The following is a 20,577-nucleotide window of genomic DNA, read 5'->3' as shown; positions in this document are numbered from 1 at the left end:
GCAGTAAGCCCAAGGCCAGTTGCGAAAAAAGAAAATATGCATGAAACACAAAATGATAAAAACAAATTTATTTAGCCATCCTAAAAAAAAGAAAGCAGACATATACTAACATAATTACTATATTGAATAGAAAACTTTCTCATTAAGTGAAAGTTGCACCAATTCACACTTAAATCATTCAATATTATTGACAGAACTGCCAACATGGACAAGTAACGTTTTTCTAAAAAGAAAGTATTGATTGGTGATCTACGCTGGAGTTACTGAAAAGCGTATTGGTGAATTTTCTACTGAATGCCAAGAGCCTTCCCATCTTTGGTCGTTTCTGTTTGTCCCGTCTTCTTAGTGGCCGAAGTGTATCTTTCTTTTGTCTGCTTTTTGTTTTTCTTGTTTTTACTCTGTCTTTTATAAGATGCGTTATAAATAACAGAATGATGATAAAGACGACAGAAAGCATCAATAATAGTTGAAGAAAGTTAAGTCCAATTCTCATACACTCAACTAACAAAAGAATATTGACCAATTATTTTGTACGATATATGAAACACAGAAGCTGAGACCAACAGAGTCATTTGGATAAAACACGTCATTGCGAAAAAGTAGACGGCTCAAAAATGACATGTCAGCATTATTTCTTAACCATTATCAAGAAGCGTGCAAACGTATTCTCGTGAAGACATGAATGTTCAATGGCTATTGTTTTCAATATCTGGACTGCAATAACCATTGTCTAGAAACTTATATTCAGGTATCGTGGACCATCGCATTACCAACCCGTGACAGTTTAAAACAGGGGCAAACCTTTAAAGAATAGTAAGCTAAAAAAAAACTAAATGTCATAAAGAGTGTCTTTATGGCATTCCCTGTCAGGACGACACATTGTCGATGTTTTAAGCAATCTTTTATTTTCACATCACTCTAAGAAGAATGTAACAACAGGACAAAACTTATAACATCAGCTATAATAATTTATTAATATATTTTTTTTTATCTAACTGAGCAATATTGTACAAACAAATGCAATGCCACTAGATTAGTTTTTTTTTCAAATTCGGCAACCATGCTGTGATAGAATTTTTTAAAATAAAATTCTATTCTATTCTAGATGAGTAGTTCGCATGTGCCTTATTATCCAACAGAAAACGTTATGTCTGACGGGTGTATTAGGACAATATCTTGCACAAGTAGCAATAGGTATTTTTTCTTTGCTACTGAAAAACCTCAGAAGAAGACGAAGCTTAAGTTAATAACAGCCCTGTGACTGAAGACGCTCTGTCTATTCTAACAAGAAAAAAAATTTATCGCTGGCATCCTTCGAAGCCTGATTTACCAAAGTATAAATCCGAAAAATCCAACTATTCACACCTCTTGACCGAGCGTCTGTTAAATTCTTTATTGAAATACTGAGGGCCTGCAAAGTCCATTCTTATTAGATGGGTAACATTTATTCGCAGAATTTTTTTTAACACAATACGGGAAGGAGAGTCATAAATTTTACAACACAAAAGAAGCAAAATCCATTTTACTCTATTTAAAGTGTAAGCTTCAAAATCTTTTAATATTTGTCTTTGACAAACAGAAGGCAATACTAAAATAATTCAATTATCAAAAGAGCAACAGAACAGGGATTTAAACTCAAAGCTCTTTGAGAGCCATTATAAGATACGGGAGAGTAGTTTGAATCATGCGATCGAGCCTGCTCAATTTAAAACCATTCAATACCTAAAAAATCATTTTACAAACCTCGTTGGCGGCATACCTCCTCAAAGTCATAGAGTACATTAGCAAATTTCCTCAGCACTACGGGGAACTCCCAAAGCTATCAAATTACTCAAACGATATTTCCTTAAGACCTTGGTAAAAAATGATAGGGGATTTTAAATGTGCCAATAGTTCGACAAGCTAAAGAGAAGCTAATTAAAATAAAGAAAAGACATAATTTCTAACTAATTCTTAAGTAAAGCGCTGTCTATTCAAGGTACCTACAGCATAAAAAATACTTCTCCTCTGATGGCAATGTTTTCAATCAAATTGGGTAGTACCAAAGGGAACTTCCAAAGCTTTGAAATTATTCAAATGATGATTTTTATTGTTTTCCAAGCGGGTATGTAAAGATATTTTTAGGCCCTACCCTAAACTTTAAAAAGAAAATTCTTTTCCGTTTAATCAAAAAAAAACGAAGCTTATCCGTTCTAGTGATGCAGATTTCATTAAATCTGAATATCTCTATCTCAGGCCAAGAAGGGGGAATTTACATAGTTTTCCTGAGATTTCTGTGAAAGTAGGTATCGGCTTTTAGGCCATTTAAAAAAAGTAATTTTGGCCATACAAACTAAGAAAGTCTATAATCAACGAGAAAGGGTGGCTTTTTAAGTTGCTATATTAGACAGGTGGACAACAAAGTTTTTGGCCAAATAACAAATCAGTGAACTTCTAATTAGCCTGAAGCCACTATATGAAACATTAAATCAAACTGTTTGGCATACAAGTGATACAGCAAAGGAAAAAATGCGTGAACTTTTCTAGTTTATTAAAAAAACTTGGCACTTTAATATAGACAATAAAGTGCTTACCAGAAGTGACGTCTTCAACCCTTTCGAGCAAATTCGCAGAAATTTTTTCGCATCTTTTCATCAACTTATCCACATCATTATGCATCATAATCACCTCAATCGCTGCATTTAACATATCTGTGGTTAGTGTCTTTGACTTCTTGAATTTCTTTACGAGTTCATTCCAAGTTGCAAAAGGCCTCATTTCAATTATCGTTTCAGCCTTCTTCTTCGAACACCTTGGCACCGCAGCCAACATATTTAATGTGGCTTCATTGTAAAATTCTTAAAAGATATAGTAATGTATTAGACAAAAATATGCAAGTTTTAATAGAGTAAAAAGCACAAATATCATTTCCGGGATCGTCATTTTAGAATATTGACCACGTCTACTCTTACTCGCCTCAGGCTTTTTGATCTGCTTAGACTAGTATGATTTTCACTCGAGTGGTGGAACTGGCTATTCAGGTGAAATATTTCACAAAATAAGGTGGTTTAAATAGTGACAAAATAAAAGGACTTTATCAAGTTAAAAAAAAAGTCATTGCGCGCCAAAAGAAGCAGGGGATGATACGTACAAAGCTGAATTTACAATTTTGACTAAAATTCCACTGATTAATTTTGACTAAAAATCGGACTGATTAAACGGGTTTTTCTTCAAACACCAACAATTCAAGGATCAGATAACACAAGATGGGAGGAGGGAATTGACAGGATTTACCGATGGCTAAACTCTACACATAACAAGATGATATGACAAAGGCGCGAATTCCAGGAAAAAATAACCCCTTGATCCCACAGTATTGTTTCGGGCACATGGAATTAATATTACCCGCAAGGGCTTTATGTCCCCAATCCCAGGGGGAATAACGGAAATGTAACCCCCTATTAACCACCAACTTACTGAAAAGGGTGCTTAAATTCGAGAAACTGGCGGGTCCGATATTCAGTTACGCGTTACACAATGTGTCCAAATCATCTGCGCCTTCTGCTCTTGACGATAACGTCAACTACTCTGCAACATGTCAAGATCCCTACTTTCTCAAAGCGAGTTCTTTTGTAAACGAAAAAAAGACTAGAAAATGTAAAGATATACATTGGGAGTCTTTTGTCTATTAATAAACCCCTTTCTTTAAAGTATTTGAAATTTTTCTAAAGCTTGTTGAGCTTTATGAAAGTCATTTGCCTGAAATCCAATTGAGCTGTTTAACAGTAGAATAGGAGCTTTGGCAGTTTGGCATAACAACTTCCAAATTAGAGCCGAATTAAGCCCGAGCAATAAGGAACTACTTTTAAAAACTTTTTTCTACTTTAAAAAAGTTTAAAACAAAACCTTAGAAATTCTTTAGCAGAGATTTGCAAATCTAAATACTCAGATGTTTCCAGTCAGGCAACAAAAGAGATGGATATTCTAACAGAAAGTGGACCGAGGAACTAAATTTTCTTTTGCGCAATTAATTCATTAGATGCAATGTCTGAACTTAATACATTTCTATAACGACATAAAATCCTGAAAGTGTTTATTTCTCATTTAATGGCTGAATGTGCAGATTTGATATCACTCGGATACTTGTAAATTGAAGTCGACAAAATTACCTCTAAGACCACCAAGACTACATTTGTTACCAATGACATCTTTTCCCCGGTTTATACTATTCTGACCAGGGCCAGAGTTAGAGATAATTACTGCCTTGGCTTATTGGTTTATAGCGTGGGACCAACCAATATAATCTTGTCTATCTTTGACGAGAAACTTTTTGCTGTTAAGCCACAGTTCCTGCTCAGGTTCTTTTTCCGGGTGATGGGGATAGCAAAAAGTCAAATAGAGGAGGTCATATAATAAAAAACAAACTAATTTTACTTGATAATTTAACTAAGAATTGCCCAGAAATTCAAGAAAATCTAGGATCACGGGGGAGGGGCAACCCTCAAAGCCTCCTTTGGGTACGCCCATAATTAGGACCACTCTCCTCCCCTCCCCTGACCAAACATTTGGGTATACGCCCCTAGTTAGTCATATTGTTTTTTGTTTTTTTTTTATAAATTTAACTTTTGGTCTTCAATACTTAGAGGATAGATTTTGAGTAAACTGATTTGGTGCAACAGTTAGTTCAAAATCAGAGCCACTGAAAGAAGTTCTATGCCCTGAGCTAGACATTCTCATTGGCTCTCTTCATTCAGTCGGTAAAACGATTTGTCTTTGCTTTTTCATTGTCTGAATAATTTCCAACAAAAAGTATTTATCCAAATACGCTGCAATTACGTTCCTCACTATTCTTCCTTCTTTTCAAGCCTCCATAAAGCAGTAGCATTCAAAATATATCGTAATTCTTACCTTCTCATTAAAGTTATCAATTTCTTAATTTACTGAAGTTGCCTCTTTTCTACTTTACATAAGAGGTAACAGCGAATTGAAAAATAGGGGGTTTAAATATACATATATATATATATATATATATATATATAGACTATACAAAATTAGCACGAGGTTTTTCTGGAAATAAAGGGAGGTATCCCAGTTCAAGATTATTAATTTGGATCTTCTCAAAAAATTCAACTGCTACTTGAACGAAAATTGCAGGAGTGGATGCGAAGCCTAAATTAAAAGTAACTTGTAAGAGTTCAAACATTCTGTGAAGACACGTCCAGTACATGCCTAAACTTTGAAACAAAAAAAGATTCAGCTTGGGCTTCGATTTGCTCTTCTTTACCTGTTGACTACAGTAAAATGGTTCCACGAACTTGAGTCAGATTCCAAGCCAATTCTGTCTTAATTACAACCAGAACCTTCCTAGCCCTACCTGTAGAGCAAAAAGCAGCTTCCCTTAAAAGGAATTTGCTCTGCAGTTGTAATTTTTAGAATTTTCCATTCTGGAAGGGAAAGGAAGGCGATAGGAACTCTAACACTTTCCCTCTCCTTAATTTTGGCTGAAGATCCATTCTTGGAGATCTGCTTTCTGAATTAGGGAAAAGCCACTTTGCTTTAGCTTCGTCGAATAAAACGGTATTACAAAAATTTGGCAGATATTTTAAACTTTCTTCTTTTTTTTACTACTGAATGACAAATGGGATGAAAAGGAATACACAATTTACTATTTAGATAGATTTACACTGCCAAAATTAAACTGGAATAATATTAATGAAATGTTTGTGGCGCTATACTTAAACATTGCTTTGTTCCTCATCTACCGCAACAGAAGTGCTAGGATTAAAATTAACTACTAAGGCTTAAAAAGCATTATTTCTCTTACATGAGAAATGTAGGCATACACAATCGAAATATCTAGGATATAATCGAAATTTGTTCTTATATAGAAAACTAGCACGTCCAGAAGCACCGAACTCGCCAAATCACTGAACCCCTCCCCCCAACTCCCCCAAAGAGAGCGAATCCAGTACGATTCTGTAAATCACGTATCAAGGACATTTGTTTATTCTATCCACCAAGCTTCATCACGATTCCTACACTCCAAGTGTTTTTCCAAGATTTCCCCCTCCAAATCCCCACAATGTCAAAAGATCTGGTCGGGATTTGAAATAAGAGCTCTGAGACATGAATTCCTTCTAAAAATCAAATTTCATTACGATCCGATCATCTATTCGTAAGATATAAATACTCCAATTTTCATGTTTTCTAAGAATTCCGGTTCCCCCCTCCAACTCCCCCAAATGTCACAGGATCTGGTCGGAATTTGAAATTAGAACTTTAAGCACAAGATCCTTCTAAATATCAAATTTCATTAAGATCTGGTCACCCTTTCGTAAGTTACAAATACCTCAATTTTCAAAATTACCCCCCCCCCAATTCCACCAAAGAGAGCAGATCCGGTCCAGTTATGTCAGTCACGTATCTTAGACAGGTTTCTATTCTTCCCATCCAGTTTCATCCTGATCTCACCGCTTTAAGTATTTTCTAAGATTTCTGGTCCCCCCAACTGCCCCCCCCCCAATTACGCTTGATCCGGTTGAGATTTTAAATAAGATATCGGAGTTACGAGATCCTTCTAAATATGAAGTTTCATGAAGATCCGATCACTCCTTCGTAAGTTAAAAATACGTTATTTTTCTTATTTTTCAGAATTGCCCCCCCCCCCCCCCCCCGCAATTAAGCGGATCAGTTCCAATTATGTAAATCACGTATGCAAGACTTCTGCTTATTTTTCCAACCAAGTTTCATCCCAATCCCTCCAATTTAAGCGTTTCCCATCATTCTAGGTATCCCCACCCCAAACTTCCCCCAATGTCACCAGATCCGGTCAGGATTTAAAATAAGAGCTTTGAGACACGATATCCTTCTAAAAATCAAATTTCATGGAGATCCGATCACCCGTTCGTAAGTTAAAAATACCTCATTTTTTTTATTTTTTCAGAAATACCCCCCCCCCCCCCCCAACTACCCAAAAGAGAGCGGATCCGTTCCGTTTATGTCAATCATCTATCTAGGACTTGTGTTTATTTTTCCCACCATGTTTCATCCCGATCCCTCCACTCTAAGTGTTTTCCAAGTTTTAGGTTTCCCCCTCCCAACTCCCCGCCCCCATAACTAGATCCGGTCGGGATTTAAAATAAGAGCTCTAAGACACGATATCCTTCTAAACATCAAATTTCATTGAGATCCGACCACCCGTTCGTAAGTTAAAAATACCTCATTTTTCTAATTTTTAAAAATTACTCTTCCCCCCCCCCCCAACTACCCCAAAGAGAGCAAACCAGTTCCGATTATGTCAATCATATATCTGGGACTTGCGCTTATTTTTCCCATCAAGTTTCATCCCGATCCCTCTACTCTAAGTGTTTTCCAAGATTTTAGGTTTCCCCCCTCCAACTCCCCCCAATGTCATCAGACCCAGTCGGGATTTAAAATAAGAGCTCTGAGACACAATATCATTCCAGACATCAAATTTCATTAAGATCCAATCACCCGCTCATAAGTTAAAAATACTTCATTTTTTCTATTTGTTCCGAATTAACCGGCCCCTACTCCCCCCCCCCCAGATGGTCAAATCGGGAAAACGACTATTTCTAATTTAATCTGGTCCGGTCCCTGATACGCTTGCCAAATTTCATCGTCCTAACTTACCTGGAAGTGCCTAAAGTAGCAAAACCGGGACTTTAGGTTTTCCCCCTCCAACTCCCCCCAATGTCATCAGATCCGGTCGGGATTTAAAATAAGAGCTCTGAGACACAATATCATTCCAAACATCAAATTTCATTAAGATCCAATCACCTGCTGATAAGTTAAAAATACTTCATTTTTTCCATTCTTTGCGAATTAACCGGGCCCCCACTCCCCCCCAGATGGTCAAATCGGGAAAACGACTATTTCTAATTTAATCTGGTCCGGTCCCTGATACGCTTGCCAAATTTCATCGTCCTAGCTTACCTGGAAGTGCCTAAAGTAGCAAAACCGGGACCGACAGACGGACAGACCGACAGACCGACAGAATTGGCGACTGCTATATGTCACTTGGTTAATACCAAGTGCCATAAAAAAACAAAAAAACATGCATTACATAACAGATCTAAAATAAATCCCAAACATCATTTTCGTACGATACATCCTTTAGAACAAGTAGGGCAGAATAGAGAAGTTGTAAATTGAGAATTTACCAAGAACAGTTTTCCTGTGACTATCTGTTTGGGTGGGGTTGTGATTCTTCTTCGAGACATTATTGTCCTCATCTTCGTCACTGTTTTCAGAAAAATACACTTTTATTTTGGCATCAAAGGCTTCAACTTCCTCTTCATCAGATTCCATGTCCACTTTCACACGTTTACATTGGAGCTTTTCATTTTGATACATGGGGCGATATCTTTTCTAATAAAATACAACAAATTAATCATTATCAAAATGATCAAAATCGTCAGGACCATACTCTCAACACACCACACAAAGGATACATCTTAACTTGTCAATATGCATTTCTAATAAAACTTTTCATACGACGAAATTATGTTAAAATCATCAAAAAAAGAAAATGTCTCTAGTCTGCAAACAAGAAAGAATCGCTTGAAACATCTTCTGCCCATCACCCGTTAGATCATGGTTTTACCAACACAAAATCCAGTTTCACAAGGGTCATACAAAACCATACTTGTCATTTTTTCGCATTTGGAAAGCGATTAGCCCCTAACAAAACATAAATTGAAACCAAACTATTTAGAAGCATCCTACAGTCTCTTATGTCAAAATTCCATATTCTGCCTCGCGTATTTATTGAATTTTATGTGTACATCCAAATAAATTTTGAATTTCTAGCTTTGCTCGAGAAATATTATGGCGTTGTCCTGTGGTGGCGCAGTGGGTTTGACCTTAGCTTGGTAATACGGGACCCAGAGATCGAATCAAGCTGCAGGAATGCACTGCAGGGCCGACGCAGGGACCATAGTAGTCAAGAAGCGTCGTTAATTCTTAAATAATAATAAATAGTATGGCGTCATTCCTATGTTTATTTTCTAAGCTTTTTATTTTTATTATAGGATTTCACATTCAAAAAATTGTCTCAGTTCATTTCGTACAATCACAGGCATTCTAAGAGATTTCCGAAGAGTCCAGTTTGAGCCGATAAGGAATTTATCAGTGGAAGGAACAGAAAACAGGACGACCAAATGCGAAGGAAGTGTTGATATATAGCATTCTTCAAATCAGGGAAAATTAGTTCGAGAAGATGAGGACCCCTTGCAAAGAATGCCAGAGTTCTATTTTAATTAGAAAACGGAATCACTCAAATCCTCACTATGACTCTGTTGACAAGTATAAGTCCAAAAGCAGTCACTTTACTTTGTACATATTGTTAGATTTATCTCAGCAATTGCAAGCAAAATATTGCCCTTTCCCCCCCCCCCCCAAAAAAAAGTATAATCAGGTGAAATTACATGATTTTGGAAAACATGATTTTCTCTGCTTCTGACATGTGACCTCTTCTTCATGGAAAGTATTCACATATGCCAACACACCACTTCATTTTGGCAACAAAAAATCACTTAATCTTTAATTTCACTGCTCTATTGTTCACAACTCTAGCATTTTCAGCATTATCTTTGAAGGATTACCACCCTAAATGTTCAAAATAATCAAGATTCAGATTGGACACTGACCTCGGAGGGGTGAAGAGACCATATATAAATTAAATGACGGTTTCCATCATCCCTGATACGAAAATTTTACTACCAGCGAATCCAAAATAAACCAATTTCACAGAAGTCAAGACACCTTAACTTATTAATTGCCATCATATTAGCTAAATATGCTGAGCTTCACTTAATATTCTACAATTTCTAGAGGATTCTCAAGAAACAGAAAACCATAAAAATAAATGAGATTGTTTTTTTATTAAGAAGGTGTGGTATTTGGAAAAACTCCTTTTAAAATCAAGACTGAGAACACAAATCATAAATAAATATTTAATCTCTAATAAAGATTCTTACTTCTTTTCTCTCTCGACATATTACCTTTGAACCGATGGATGGACTTGAAGACGAAGAGGTACTGGTTTTGGATCCGATAGAAGCTGAATCAAAACTTGCTTGCGTCTTATTGTTTATCTTTCCTTTGCTCAACAGCATATCTGAGGCTTCATTCAAGTCCCACTTGCTCTTGCACAAAACATCCTAAAATTAATTTACAAAGATGCAGCAAAATACAAGACAAAGCACAAATAAAAACATAAAATTTCATCAAGAAAAAGGCTAAAATGATAAAGAGAAATTTTCACAGCACTTGTAATGCCCATATCACTTGTAATTTGTTTGAAAATACCACTTTGGATGGCTATACAGGATAAGCCTTACAAATAATCTTCAATACCAAAATTGGTATTTGACATACAATTTTTCCTCTTCTCAGTAAATGACTCAGAGATATCCCAACCCAGAAAAGTAGTTATAGCTTAAAACCCACAAACTTTCCCCCTGGGATCCCTGGGAGAATTCTCTGACTATCCTCCCTAAGGTTAAAACAGTGTGTGCCTGCTATGTCCTATATGACATACAATTAAATAACAATGCTGTTAAGAATAACATTTGAATATTCAAGATGAGACAGGAACTGTTTTATTAGAATTTGTATTTTATCCGTCGTCAGCTAATACAATCAAAAACATCTACTATCAAGTACAATTGAAGAACTGAAATTCTAAAAAAGGAATTTTAAAAAACATTTTCCACATAGAGTATCACATTGCAAATATTCAAGTAAAGTCTATTCAATAAAAAAAAAAACAGACATTTAATGATTAAGCAACAACCTATTGTTGGCCTTTCTCCCTCCATGTTTGGCCAAGCACTTCAATTAAATTTCATGAAATTACTGCTAAAATAGTAATTTCGAAAGAAAAGCAAATAGTTTAGTTACATAAAACGATTAGCTTAACTCAAATATCCTATTTCCCTATTAGTTGAAATCTTCTGCTAGCATGACTAAAACACAAGACTACTTAAAGAAGGCCAGAGGTTTAAAACAAAACTAACCATTCGGAGATAGTTTCAATATTGGCATTTTAAAAGTGTTCACGGAAATCGGGTAGGCTACAAGTTGTTGGCTGGTCCCATGTGAAATTCCATAACTAAGCTCAATTGCCCCTCCCAAAACCTCCCTTCCATTGATGCTAGAGTTGAATTTGGTTTAAAAAAAAACTAATATTTGAAGACAGTTTCTATATTGGCATTTTAAAAGCGTCCATGGAAATCAGGTAGGCTACAAGTTGTTGGGTGGTCCCACGTGAAAGTCCATAACTGAGCTCAATTGCCCCTCCAAGAACCTCCCTTCCACTGATGCCAGAGTTAAAATTGATTAAAAAAAACTAACGATTTGAAGACAGTTTCTTTATTGGCATTTTAAAAGTGTCCTTGGAAATCGGGTAGGCTACAAGTTGTAGGGTGGTCCCAAATGAAAGTCCGTAACTAAGCTCAATTGCCCCTCCAAGAACCTCCCTTCCATTGACGCTAAAATTGAAATTGGTTAAAAAAAAACCTATCTAACTATTTGAACAGTTTCTATATTGGCATTTTAAAATTGTCCATGGAAATTGGGTAGACTACAAGTTGTTGGGTGGTCCCACGTGAAAGTCCATGACTAAGCTCAACTGCCTCTCCAAGAGCCTCCCTTCCATTGATGCTAGAGTTGAAATTGCAATTTGACAGCAAATCAAAAATAAAATTTAACCAAAGTGAACCTGTGTTCAAATCAACTGAAAAAACAAGCCATAGAGAAACCAAATCTACCACTTCTGATTTAATGTCAAAAACTTTACAGTTTTTTAGTTAAAGAATATTTTATTCTTATTTTACTATGTTTAAGGTTTATTTTTCATCCTAGCAATTCACATGTATATTTTATACAAACAGCTCGTAAAAGCTTCTTATAAAACAGCTTCTTGCTTGTAAAAGATCATGCTACAACCACGCCTACGTATCATTAAAAACAATAGCCTTAGCTGCATGTACATACGTGATGATTGCAATGTCTACAAGCAAATATTGGAATTTTTAAGACTTAATCCTCTAAACATAAAGGGTTACATAAAAGCAAAAAAGGCACTGTCTCCTAAGGCTATTAGCCTACATTCTGCCTACCATTAGGATTCTCAGCTTACCATAACTGGGTAAAAAGGAATGCAATATACCTGAATGTCTAGTTCGTCTTTGCCAGGAAATATTGATTTCAGCTGATTGATTTTCTCTTGGCATTCTTCAGCATTTTGGCTAGATAAGGAAACCAGTTCTTTGGTAGGACTTCCACTCTCAGACTCACTTGGAAATTTTTGAATGCCTCTGGTCTACACAAAAAAAAAATGGAAGCTTATTTTTAGTATTTTATTGTCACATCAATTGCATAAACTTTATTATTTTGAAATTGCACCATGTGCATAAACTTTATTATTTTGAAATTGCACCATGTATACATAAATCTTTTTTTTTTTTTTTTTTTTTTTTTTTTTTTTTTTTTTTTTTTTTTTTTTTTTTTTTTTTTTTTTTTTTTTTTTTTTTTTAATAGAACAACCAGATGAGAGCTGGCATTCTATATGACAATATGGCAAATGACAACTTTTTGGGGCATGTACATCATAAGAACATTATTTTCTTTATAGAAAAATGTCAGCTAGTAAGTCTCCAAAAATGCTGAATAGACTTTAAACCCAAGGTGGTTATAGGTCTTATCAGGCACAAGGGGGAGATACCCCCCCACCAGTTTTCTGACATTAAATTCCTTTTGTTTTATATTTTTACGCTCCTATGGAATACCTTGCCCCCCCCCCCTCCCCAAGATTTTGAGGCCTAAAACCACTACTACTTAAACCCTAAATGTTCGAAGTGTATATTTCCTCTTTAAATTTGATTGAATATTATTTTCATAAGGAGGTAAACAATTTACCATTAAAGTGGACAAAGTTAATTTTTTGGGCTTTCCCAGCAAATGCTACCCAAAATGGATCAATGCTGGTATTTTTCAGCAGACAGTTGTCTTTTTCTAGAACAAAGTTTTATTTTGTGCATTAGCCAGAGTACTTTAGAAGTTGACAAAATGTTCTAAATATTCAATTCCATTTTATAGCAACAATTGAAAGTAAATACAAACAACAAAAGGTAAACCAATTGTATGCCCCATTGTTTTATCAGTTCTTGTTTGTATGATGAAATGATAGTGTGATCTTTGTTTTTATTTCTGAAAGTCAATGATAGAATTTAAACAAATTGGCTTCAACAGACCATATATATTTGTTTTGACTTGATCCGCTTTATTAATGAAACATCAGAATACTGCTCAAAACTGAAGATTTATTAGTCACTTTAAATCAGTCTACAATATACCTTCTTGAGCCCATCAAAACTAGCATTTTCATTCCCAAGACTTTCTGAACTGGGACTGGTTTGGTAATTCTCTTTATTTGATTTCAAACTTGAATCTTCCTCTTCATCTGAATCAATGAATGGCTTTATAGATGATGGCTTTATTCTTGAAAACCTCTTCAGTTTCGCAGAAATGTCAGACATCTAGAAGAAAGGGAGTGCAATTTCCAATTTTATTTACCAAGCAAGAAAACCACATGTTATTTGACTCACCATCGCAGCATCAACAGGTACCTCATATAAGCAAAGCAATCAACATCATCTGATCTAGTTTTTATTTACTTTGCTGTTTTTGGACTAGGTTAGAAAACAGACATATTAATGGTGCAGTGATAGGATAAAAAGAAGAATAAACAAAGTTTAAGGTTTTTATTTTATTTTCGTTTTCCTTTTCTGCATTAAAAAAAAATATGAAAGAACAGAATACACTTTGTATGCAAGAGGATATGCAACATGTACAGTTCCTTTCCAGAGGAAAAGTTGTGGCAAACACAAGTTAAAACATTTTTCATTACAATGATAATAATATCTAACTGTTTTTAAATTGAGTTTTCATCTTAGAAAACCTATCTAAAAAGTAAATAAAATAAAAATACTTAGACACAAGATTAATGGGTAAAACCTTCACATAGTATAGTTAAAAACTATCCAAATCAAATTTTACTTGTCATTTATATATCTATATATTTTCCTTTTATTTACAAATAGGAAGGCAACGTGATCTAAGGAATAATTCACCTTGGAATTAGATAGAGAAATTTCTTAATTTTAGTGACATAAACTTAATGCTACTAAATTTGTATTTATTAACATACTGCCATGCAATCAAAAATCAACAATATTTCTGAGAAAGCAGTAAATTGACAATAGCTCTACTTCCCAGCATTGTCAGAGTAGAATATAATAGAAAGAATGTTTTTGTGTTCACTATGTGGAATAATGCAGAGAACTTCTTTTTGGCCAATTTACAAGAAATCCAAAACAGCAAATTTCCCTATAGAGATCTAAGTCATAGGAGGGGGGGATAAAAGTGGATTTAGAGGGGACAATAATGTATACTTTGTGATTCATGTGAAATTTGAAGCATTTTTATCCAATATTTAATCAATCACTCAGGCTAAAATGAATATCTTTATTCTACACAGCAACTAAGCTACATGTTGCACAGTACATGTTAAATTGATGTATACTCACATAATTTAGCTAGGAAGAAAGTTCATACATCCAGGGCTGTCCCAAGCGTCTTTTCATAGGGGGGGGGGGACTTTGTAGATTTTACTGAATTGCTTCCTGATTTCCACTAAATTGAAAAACAAAGTTGGCCTTTAAATATACTTTAATATATAGAGATTGCATAATATGTATATGATCATAATAAGAGAGAGATTTGCTTAATTTTCATTCTTTTCCACTTTTGAACTATCCAAGACAAGTCACAATGGTAAATAAAAAATGAAAATCAAATGAAAAAAAAATATAAAAACTTGTCAAAAATCCATAGCAAGGGGTTTTTGTTGGAGGGAGGGGGGTAAAAAACTTTCAAACGATTTTACATGGGGGGAGAGTATTTTCCACAGTTGGGTATTTTCCATATTGGGGTATTTTCTGCAGGGGTATTTTCCAGGAGGGTAGACACCAGCCACCAATAGATCATTTACAATAGCTTTAACTTTCTATGATGCATAGATATTCTAAAAAATTGTAATATACATGGACAAGAGTATTCTCCAAATTGATAGCTAAAATCATAGCAACAGATACTTTTTACCTGATACTGATGAATGTAATAATGCAAAATAAATTGATATCAGCAGTATTTGTTTGTCACTTCTCAATATGAGAAGTGACAAACAGATTGAAAGAACAAGGAATGGTAACAATGAATAGAGATGGTGAAAGCACTGTGATATTACTACTAGTACTATTAATAACTCACCACAGCACCAAGCCACCTGAGGACAACACAACAACGCACGCTCCTCCTTCAACCCAATCTATTCAAGGCCTCCCTCTTTACACCCTCCTGGGAAGTTCACATTTCCTTCAAATCTTTATTTATGACATCCTCCCATCCAAGACAAGGATGACCTGCTTTCTGTTTAGCCCAGATGGTTGGTCAAAAAGGACAATCTTTGACAATCTGTCATCCTTCATCTGCAGAATGTGGTCTAGCCATTGCAACATTTCATTCATTATAGCCCTATAAAGTGGGATTGAACAGGATTTTTTGTACAATCTACTGCTTGAAATATGGTCAGTCAGCCAGCTACCCATAACAATCTGTAGGCAATTTCTCTGGAAAACATCTAGTAAATTTTCATCTGCTTTTTAGAGCACCCATGCTTCAGAGCCATATTTAACTACTGTCATCACTGTTCCAATATTCTAATCTTGGTTTGCAAACTTGTCTTCCTATTCTTCCAAACTTTTTTCAACTGTGAAAAAACACTTTGAGCCTTGGCTATTTTAATTTTAACATCTTCATTACTCTCACCATCTTTACTCATAATACTACTAAAGTAAGTGAAGCTGCCTACCTAATCAATCTTTTTGTTACCTAATGTCACCTTTTCATCTTCACTTATTCCTAGCCTTTGTGAAACATTGATTTTCAAACCTATTCTAGCACCCTGAACTTGCAAAACTTCTAAAAATTCATTCATTTTACTCACACTTTCATCTAATATGCTTAAACCATCAGTATAATCTAAGTCCAGGGGAGTTTTTCCTCCTTATTTGATCCTATGGTCTCCAATTGCCTTTCCTGTGCTCCTTGAGACAAAGTCTATCAAAATGATCAATACAAAGGGGGATAGATTACAACCCTGATTAACTCCTGATTTAATACAAAACCAGTTGCTAACCTCATTTCCTACCTTAATGGCAGAAGCATTATTCTCATACATAGCACAAATAGCTTCAATGTATTTGTTTGGTAAACCATATAAGGATTGAGACCTTTACTAAAGCTCTTATATCAACTGAATCTAATACTTGATCATCATCTATAAAACTGAGCACCAAAGGTGTTTGACAACAAAGGCACTTCTCAATTATTAACCTAAGTGTGAAAACTTGGTCAACACACCCTCTACCTTTTCTAAAACCACACTGTTCTTCCCTTAAAACTTTGTCTACAGCATCTCTCAGTCTAAAAAGTATCATATTACTAAGTAATTTGTTACCTATGGAGACCAGACTAATACCTCCATTAATACAACACTCACTCTTGTCACCTTTCTTATATATTGGCTTAATTAAGGTTTTCCTGAAATCATTAGGTACTTCTCCTTTTTCAAAAATCATATTCATAATGTTTGCTAGTTTATTTCTAACCTCAGAGCCACCATATTTTAATGCTCTTTTACACACAAATTAATTCCAAAGATTCAAGATGATGCCCCTCCACCCTTACCCAGAAATGACAGACTTATTTAAGTCTTTAAAAATATCCAGAAAAAAAAATTTGGTTAATACGTATTAAGATAAAAAGAGATTTTGTGCCTGAAAGTATTGATTGTAAGGTGGCATCTCCACTCACTATGACATCATCAGGTAGTGGGAGGGCCTTAAGAATTGGTGAGGCAGTTATTACAACAGAAATACTTTCACTGACAAAAGCTGTAATGACCAAAATGTTGTCATCTTGCTTTTGCTTCTTTGATGCCATAAATGGGTCTTTAAACAACAGGACAATCACATATTTCAGTGCTTCTTCAAGGTTGTTGTGAATATGACAAACATGATCTTTAAAATAGTCATTATTCATTTTAGCATCACTTTCGCAGCATTTGACAGTTATTTTTATTGGCACTTGAAATTTCAAAGCAAATGTTGGAACACCTACCATCCAAGCCAATTTCATAAAACTATGAGTACATTTCTCAAAAGAAATATAACTATTCAATGAATTCTACTTTGCCTTTTTTTTAATCCATTTCAAACTGGCCAATTGACTGACAAAAATACTGTCCAATAAAAAAAAAATGTTTCTTTTTTTCCAAAGGCACTGAACACCTAACTTTAGTAAGATAAAGGGATGACAACTTCAACTCATAAAAAGCTAAAAAGGGGAGTGGAAAAATTTATAGAACATATAAAATGGGAGATGAAATAATAGTTATACAGAATGGTAAAAATTCCCAACAAAGGAGTTGCTTTCAACTTGAAAGTTGCTTTCGATTTGTATTTCTTGTAAACTGAATGTATAATAAGAGTTAATATTTATAGTTTGATTTATATTTACAAGTGTAGTTTGATTTTGTATATGTTGTAAAAAAACAAAAATCAGTGATGGCTGTCAAGTTTTTGCTATTAAACCTATCTACTACTACTACTAAAAAAGTACTCAATGTGACAAGTTGTTTGTCAGTCAAATGAAAAGTTATAAGTACTTGTCTTTTGAACAGAATATATCCAATTAGTGGAGTTAGGCTATTTCTAATTAAATATAGCCTACCAGAACATGATGATAATATAATACTTTTGAAACAAAATAATGGAAGCTACAACTGAGTATTATGGAAAGCTGGGGGTGTACTTCTACTCTCAAAAACAATACTCTATGCCAAAAAATCTTGATGAACCTTCAAATGTCTGTACAAGAAGATATCTGGTTATATGAAGAAGATACTTAGATATCTGCTCAAAATGTCTGGTCATGTATGTTTAAAATAATAAAATGACTCTAAGAAATGAAGACTTCTAGCTGAAAAGGCTCAAGCTCAGTATGATTGACTTATTTGTTTCTTCTTTAAAAATATGGCCTTTGTTCTATGTTGGAAAACAGACATCATTGAAAGGCCTTTTGTTCTAGGCCTATAGCCTGATGACTTTCATGAAAGATCAATTACTTAATTGGTTAAAGCATTTGGGAAAAATGCAAGAATGTGAACCAGCTGAAATTATTGAATCTTGTAAGGGGAAGTACTAAATCAATACAATTCAAAACTAGAATGGGCCTAATGCTTAAATTCTACAAGTATAGAAACAGATCAGATAGGAACCAAGAAAAAACTTTGATAAATTTAGTGGAAGACCAGGACAAGTAGAACAACAAATTAGGTTGTTTTTTAACTGCTTACAACAGCAAAAATTTGCAAATGTTTACTGAATTACAATAGGAGTCCGATGGATTGTAATGAACATGTCAAAGTGTAGGTTTCCCTCCCTACCCCCTCTTCCCATTTTTTTCACTAAAAAAACTTACATGCTGGTATTTGGCGTTAGGTCTAGATAGTAGCCTAGGCCTATGAAAAGAGTTGTGGCAGCAGATTCACTAGGCTTTTGGGTCCAGACTTTCTCTAGCTTCAGAAAATAGCCAAATGTTGGTTCTTTCAAGGAGCAAACTTACAAATATATGTTGTTTTTCACTTTACTCAGAATAATTATTATTTAGCCTAAGTCAAAATTGAAAAAACTAGGCTACATCAACTTTCATAAGCTATCGAGATCCACAGAAACGACGATTTCAAATTTTTCTATATGTAAAATCCCATGAATTTCTTTCATTAGCCTATAAGTTTCTATTGAATAATATGTTAAAGATGGCAATCACAACGTGACGGGTTTCTGGTAGTATTAAATAAAAAACAAGAAGTTTTTTTTTAACTGAAAGTAAGGAGCGACATTAAAACTTAAAACGAGTAGAAATTACTCCGTACATGAAAGGGGGTTTTCCTCCTCAACGCCCCCTCTTTACGCTAAAGTTTGACTCCTTCTCTTAAATCAACTTTTTAAAACAGTAAAAAACTTTAGCGTAAAGAGCGGGGCGTAAAGGAGGAAAAATTCCTTTCACATGCGGAATAATTTCTGTTCGTTCTAAGTTTTAATGTCGCTCCTTACTTTCAGTTAAAAAAACTTTTTTTTTTGTTTAATTTCTGAACGTTTTTGAATTAATGCATGTTTTGATTTTGGCTCTCTGCACATAAATAATTAAAACGAAATTTGTATATTGATTTTTTTTTTGGCTGAATGGCGTTCTCATAGTTTCAATCGGAAGATCTCGAGAAAAAGGAGCGGGGGAGGAGGCCTAGTTGCCCTCCAATTTTTTGATTACTTAAAAATGCAACTAGAACTTTTAAGTTTTTACGAACGTTTTCATTAGTAAAAATATGCGTAACTTAGGAATTAGCTTACGTAACGAACTTCTATATTCGTATATTTTTATTACGAACATGAGGGGATTCAATCCCTCGTCAATACCTCGCTCTTTACACTAAAACTTGAATTTTGTCCCAATTCCTTAAAAATGACCCTTGAATCACGAAGGCCGTAGAATAAATGGTTGAAATTACTAAAAAATACTTTAGCGTAAAGAGCGAGGTATTATGAGGTGGTGAACCCCTCTTACGCGTAATAATTTCTGTTCGTTTTAAGTTTTCATGCTGCTCCTTACTTTCAGTTGAAAAAACTTTTTTATATTTATTTTTTCATTGTTTTGTAAATAATGTTAGAAAGTCCTGCCCCCCTTCATTGAAATTCTCTTCCTTCATGACGAATTCCTCCATGAAAAGTTCCTTCAACGTACCCTAGCTTCTCCCCCCCCCCCCAAAAAAAAAAAAATTCCCCTGAAACGTCTATACACTTCCCAATAGCCATTAGTATATGTAAACAACGGTCAAAGCTTATAACTTGCAGCCCCTCCCACGGGGACTGTGGGGAAGTAAGTCGTCCCCAAAGACATAGTTATTAGGTTTTCGACTATAGTGATTAAAATAGCTATCTTAGAATTTTGATCCGGTGACTTTGGGAAAAAATGAGTGTGGGAGGGGGCCTAAGTGCCCTCCATTTTTTTGGTCACTTTAAAAGAGCACTAGAACTCTTAATTTCCGTTAAAATTAGCCCTCTCGTGACATTCTAGGACCACTGAGTCGGTACGATCACCCCTGGAAAAAAAACAGCAAAAAAACAAATGAACACGCATTCATGATCTGTTTTCTGGCAAGAAATATGAAATTCCACATTTTTGTAGATATGAGCTTGAAACTTCTACAATAGGGCTCCCTCATACGCTGAATCCGATGATGTGATTTTCGTTAAGATTGTATTGCTTTTAGGGGGTCTTTCCCCCTATTTTCTAAAATACGGCAAATTTTTTCAGGCTTGTAACTTTTGATGGGTATGACTAAATTTGATGAATCTTATATATTTAAAATAAGTATTAAAATACGATTCT

At 34.8% G+C, this 20,577-nt stretch overlaps 1 protein-coding gene across 4 annotated transcripts in view; it reads right to left on the bottom strand.

Annotated features, from left to right (window-relative positions):
- Positions 1 to 18,938, bottom strand: part of LOC136041833 (SWI/SNF-related matrix-associated actin-dependent regulator of chromatin subfamily A containing DEAD/H box 1-like) — a 48,259-nt gene extending 29,321 nt beyond the window's left edge. The window contains exons 1-6 of one of the 4 annotated variants that reach the window (XM_065726614.1): positions 18,829 to 18,938; positions 13,362 to 13,544; positions 12,176 to 12,328; positions 10,005 to 10,163; positions 8,163 to 8,370; positions 2,574 to 2,837 (exon numbers count right to left, since the gene is read on the bottom strand). In XM_065726614.1, the coding sequence (XP_065582686.1) occupies positions 2,574 to 2,837; positions 8,163 to 8,370; positions 10,005 to 10,163; positions 12,176 to 12,328; positions 13,362 to 13,544; positions 18,829 to 18,840 (979 nt within the window). In that variant the 5' untranslated portion in view covers positions 18,841 to 18,938. Of the gene's footprint in view, positions 1 to 2,573; positions 2,838 to 8,162; positions 8,371 to 10,004; positions 10,164 to 12,175; positions 12,329 to 13,361; positions 13,545 to 14,594; positions 14,614 to 18,609 lie in introns of those variants that run through there. The other 3 variants (XM_065726625.1, XM_065726620.1, XM_065726629.1) reach the window with 3 other exon arrangements.
- Between the last annotated feature and the right edge of the window lie 1,639 nt (positions 18,939 to 20,577).

The sequence above is a fragment of the Artemia franciscana genome, chromosome 2 (assembly GCF_032884065.1).
Source record: "Artemia franciscana chromosome 2, ASM3288406v1, whole genome shotgun sequence".
In the NCBI taxonomy this organism is placed as follows: domain Eukaryota; kingdom Metazoa; phylum Arthropoda; class Branchiopoda; order Anostraca; family Artemiidae; genus Artemia; species Artemia franciscana.
Note: the sequence above shows the minus strand (reverse complement) of the source record. Positions and strands in the feature narration are given on the sequence as shown.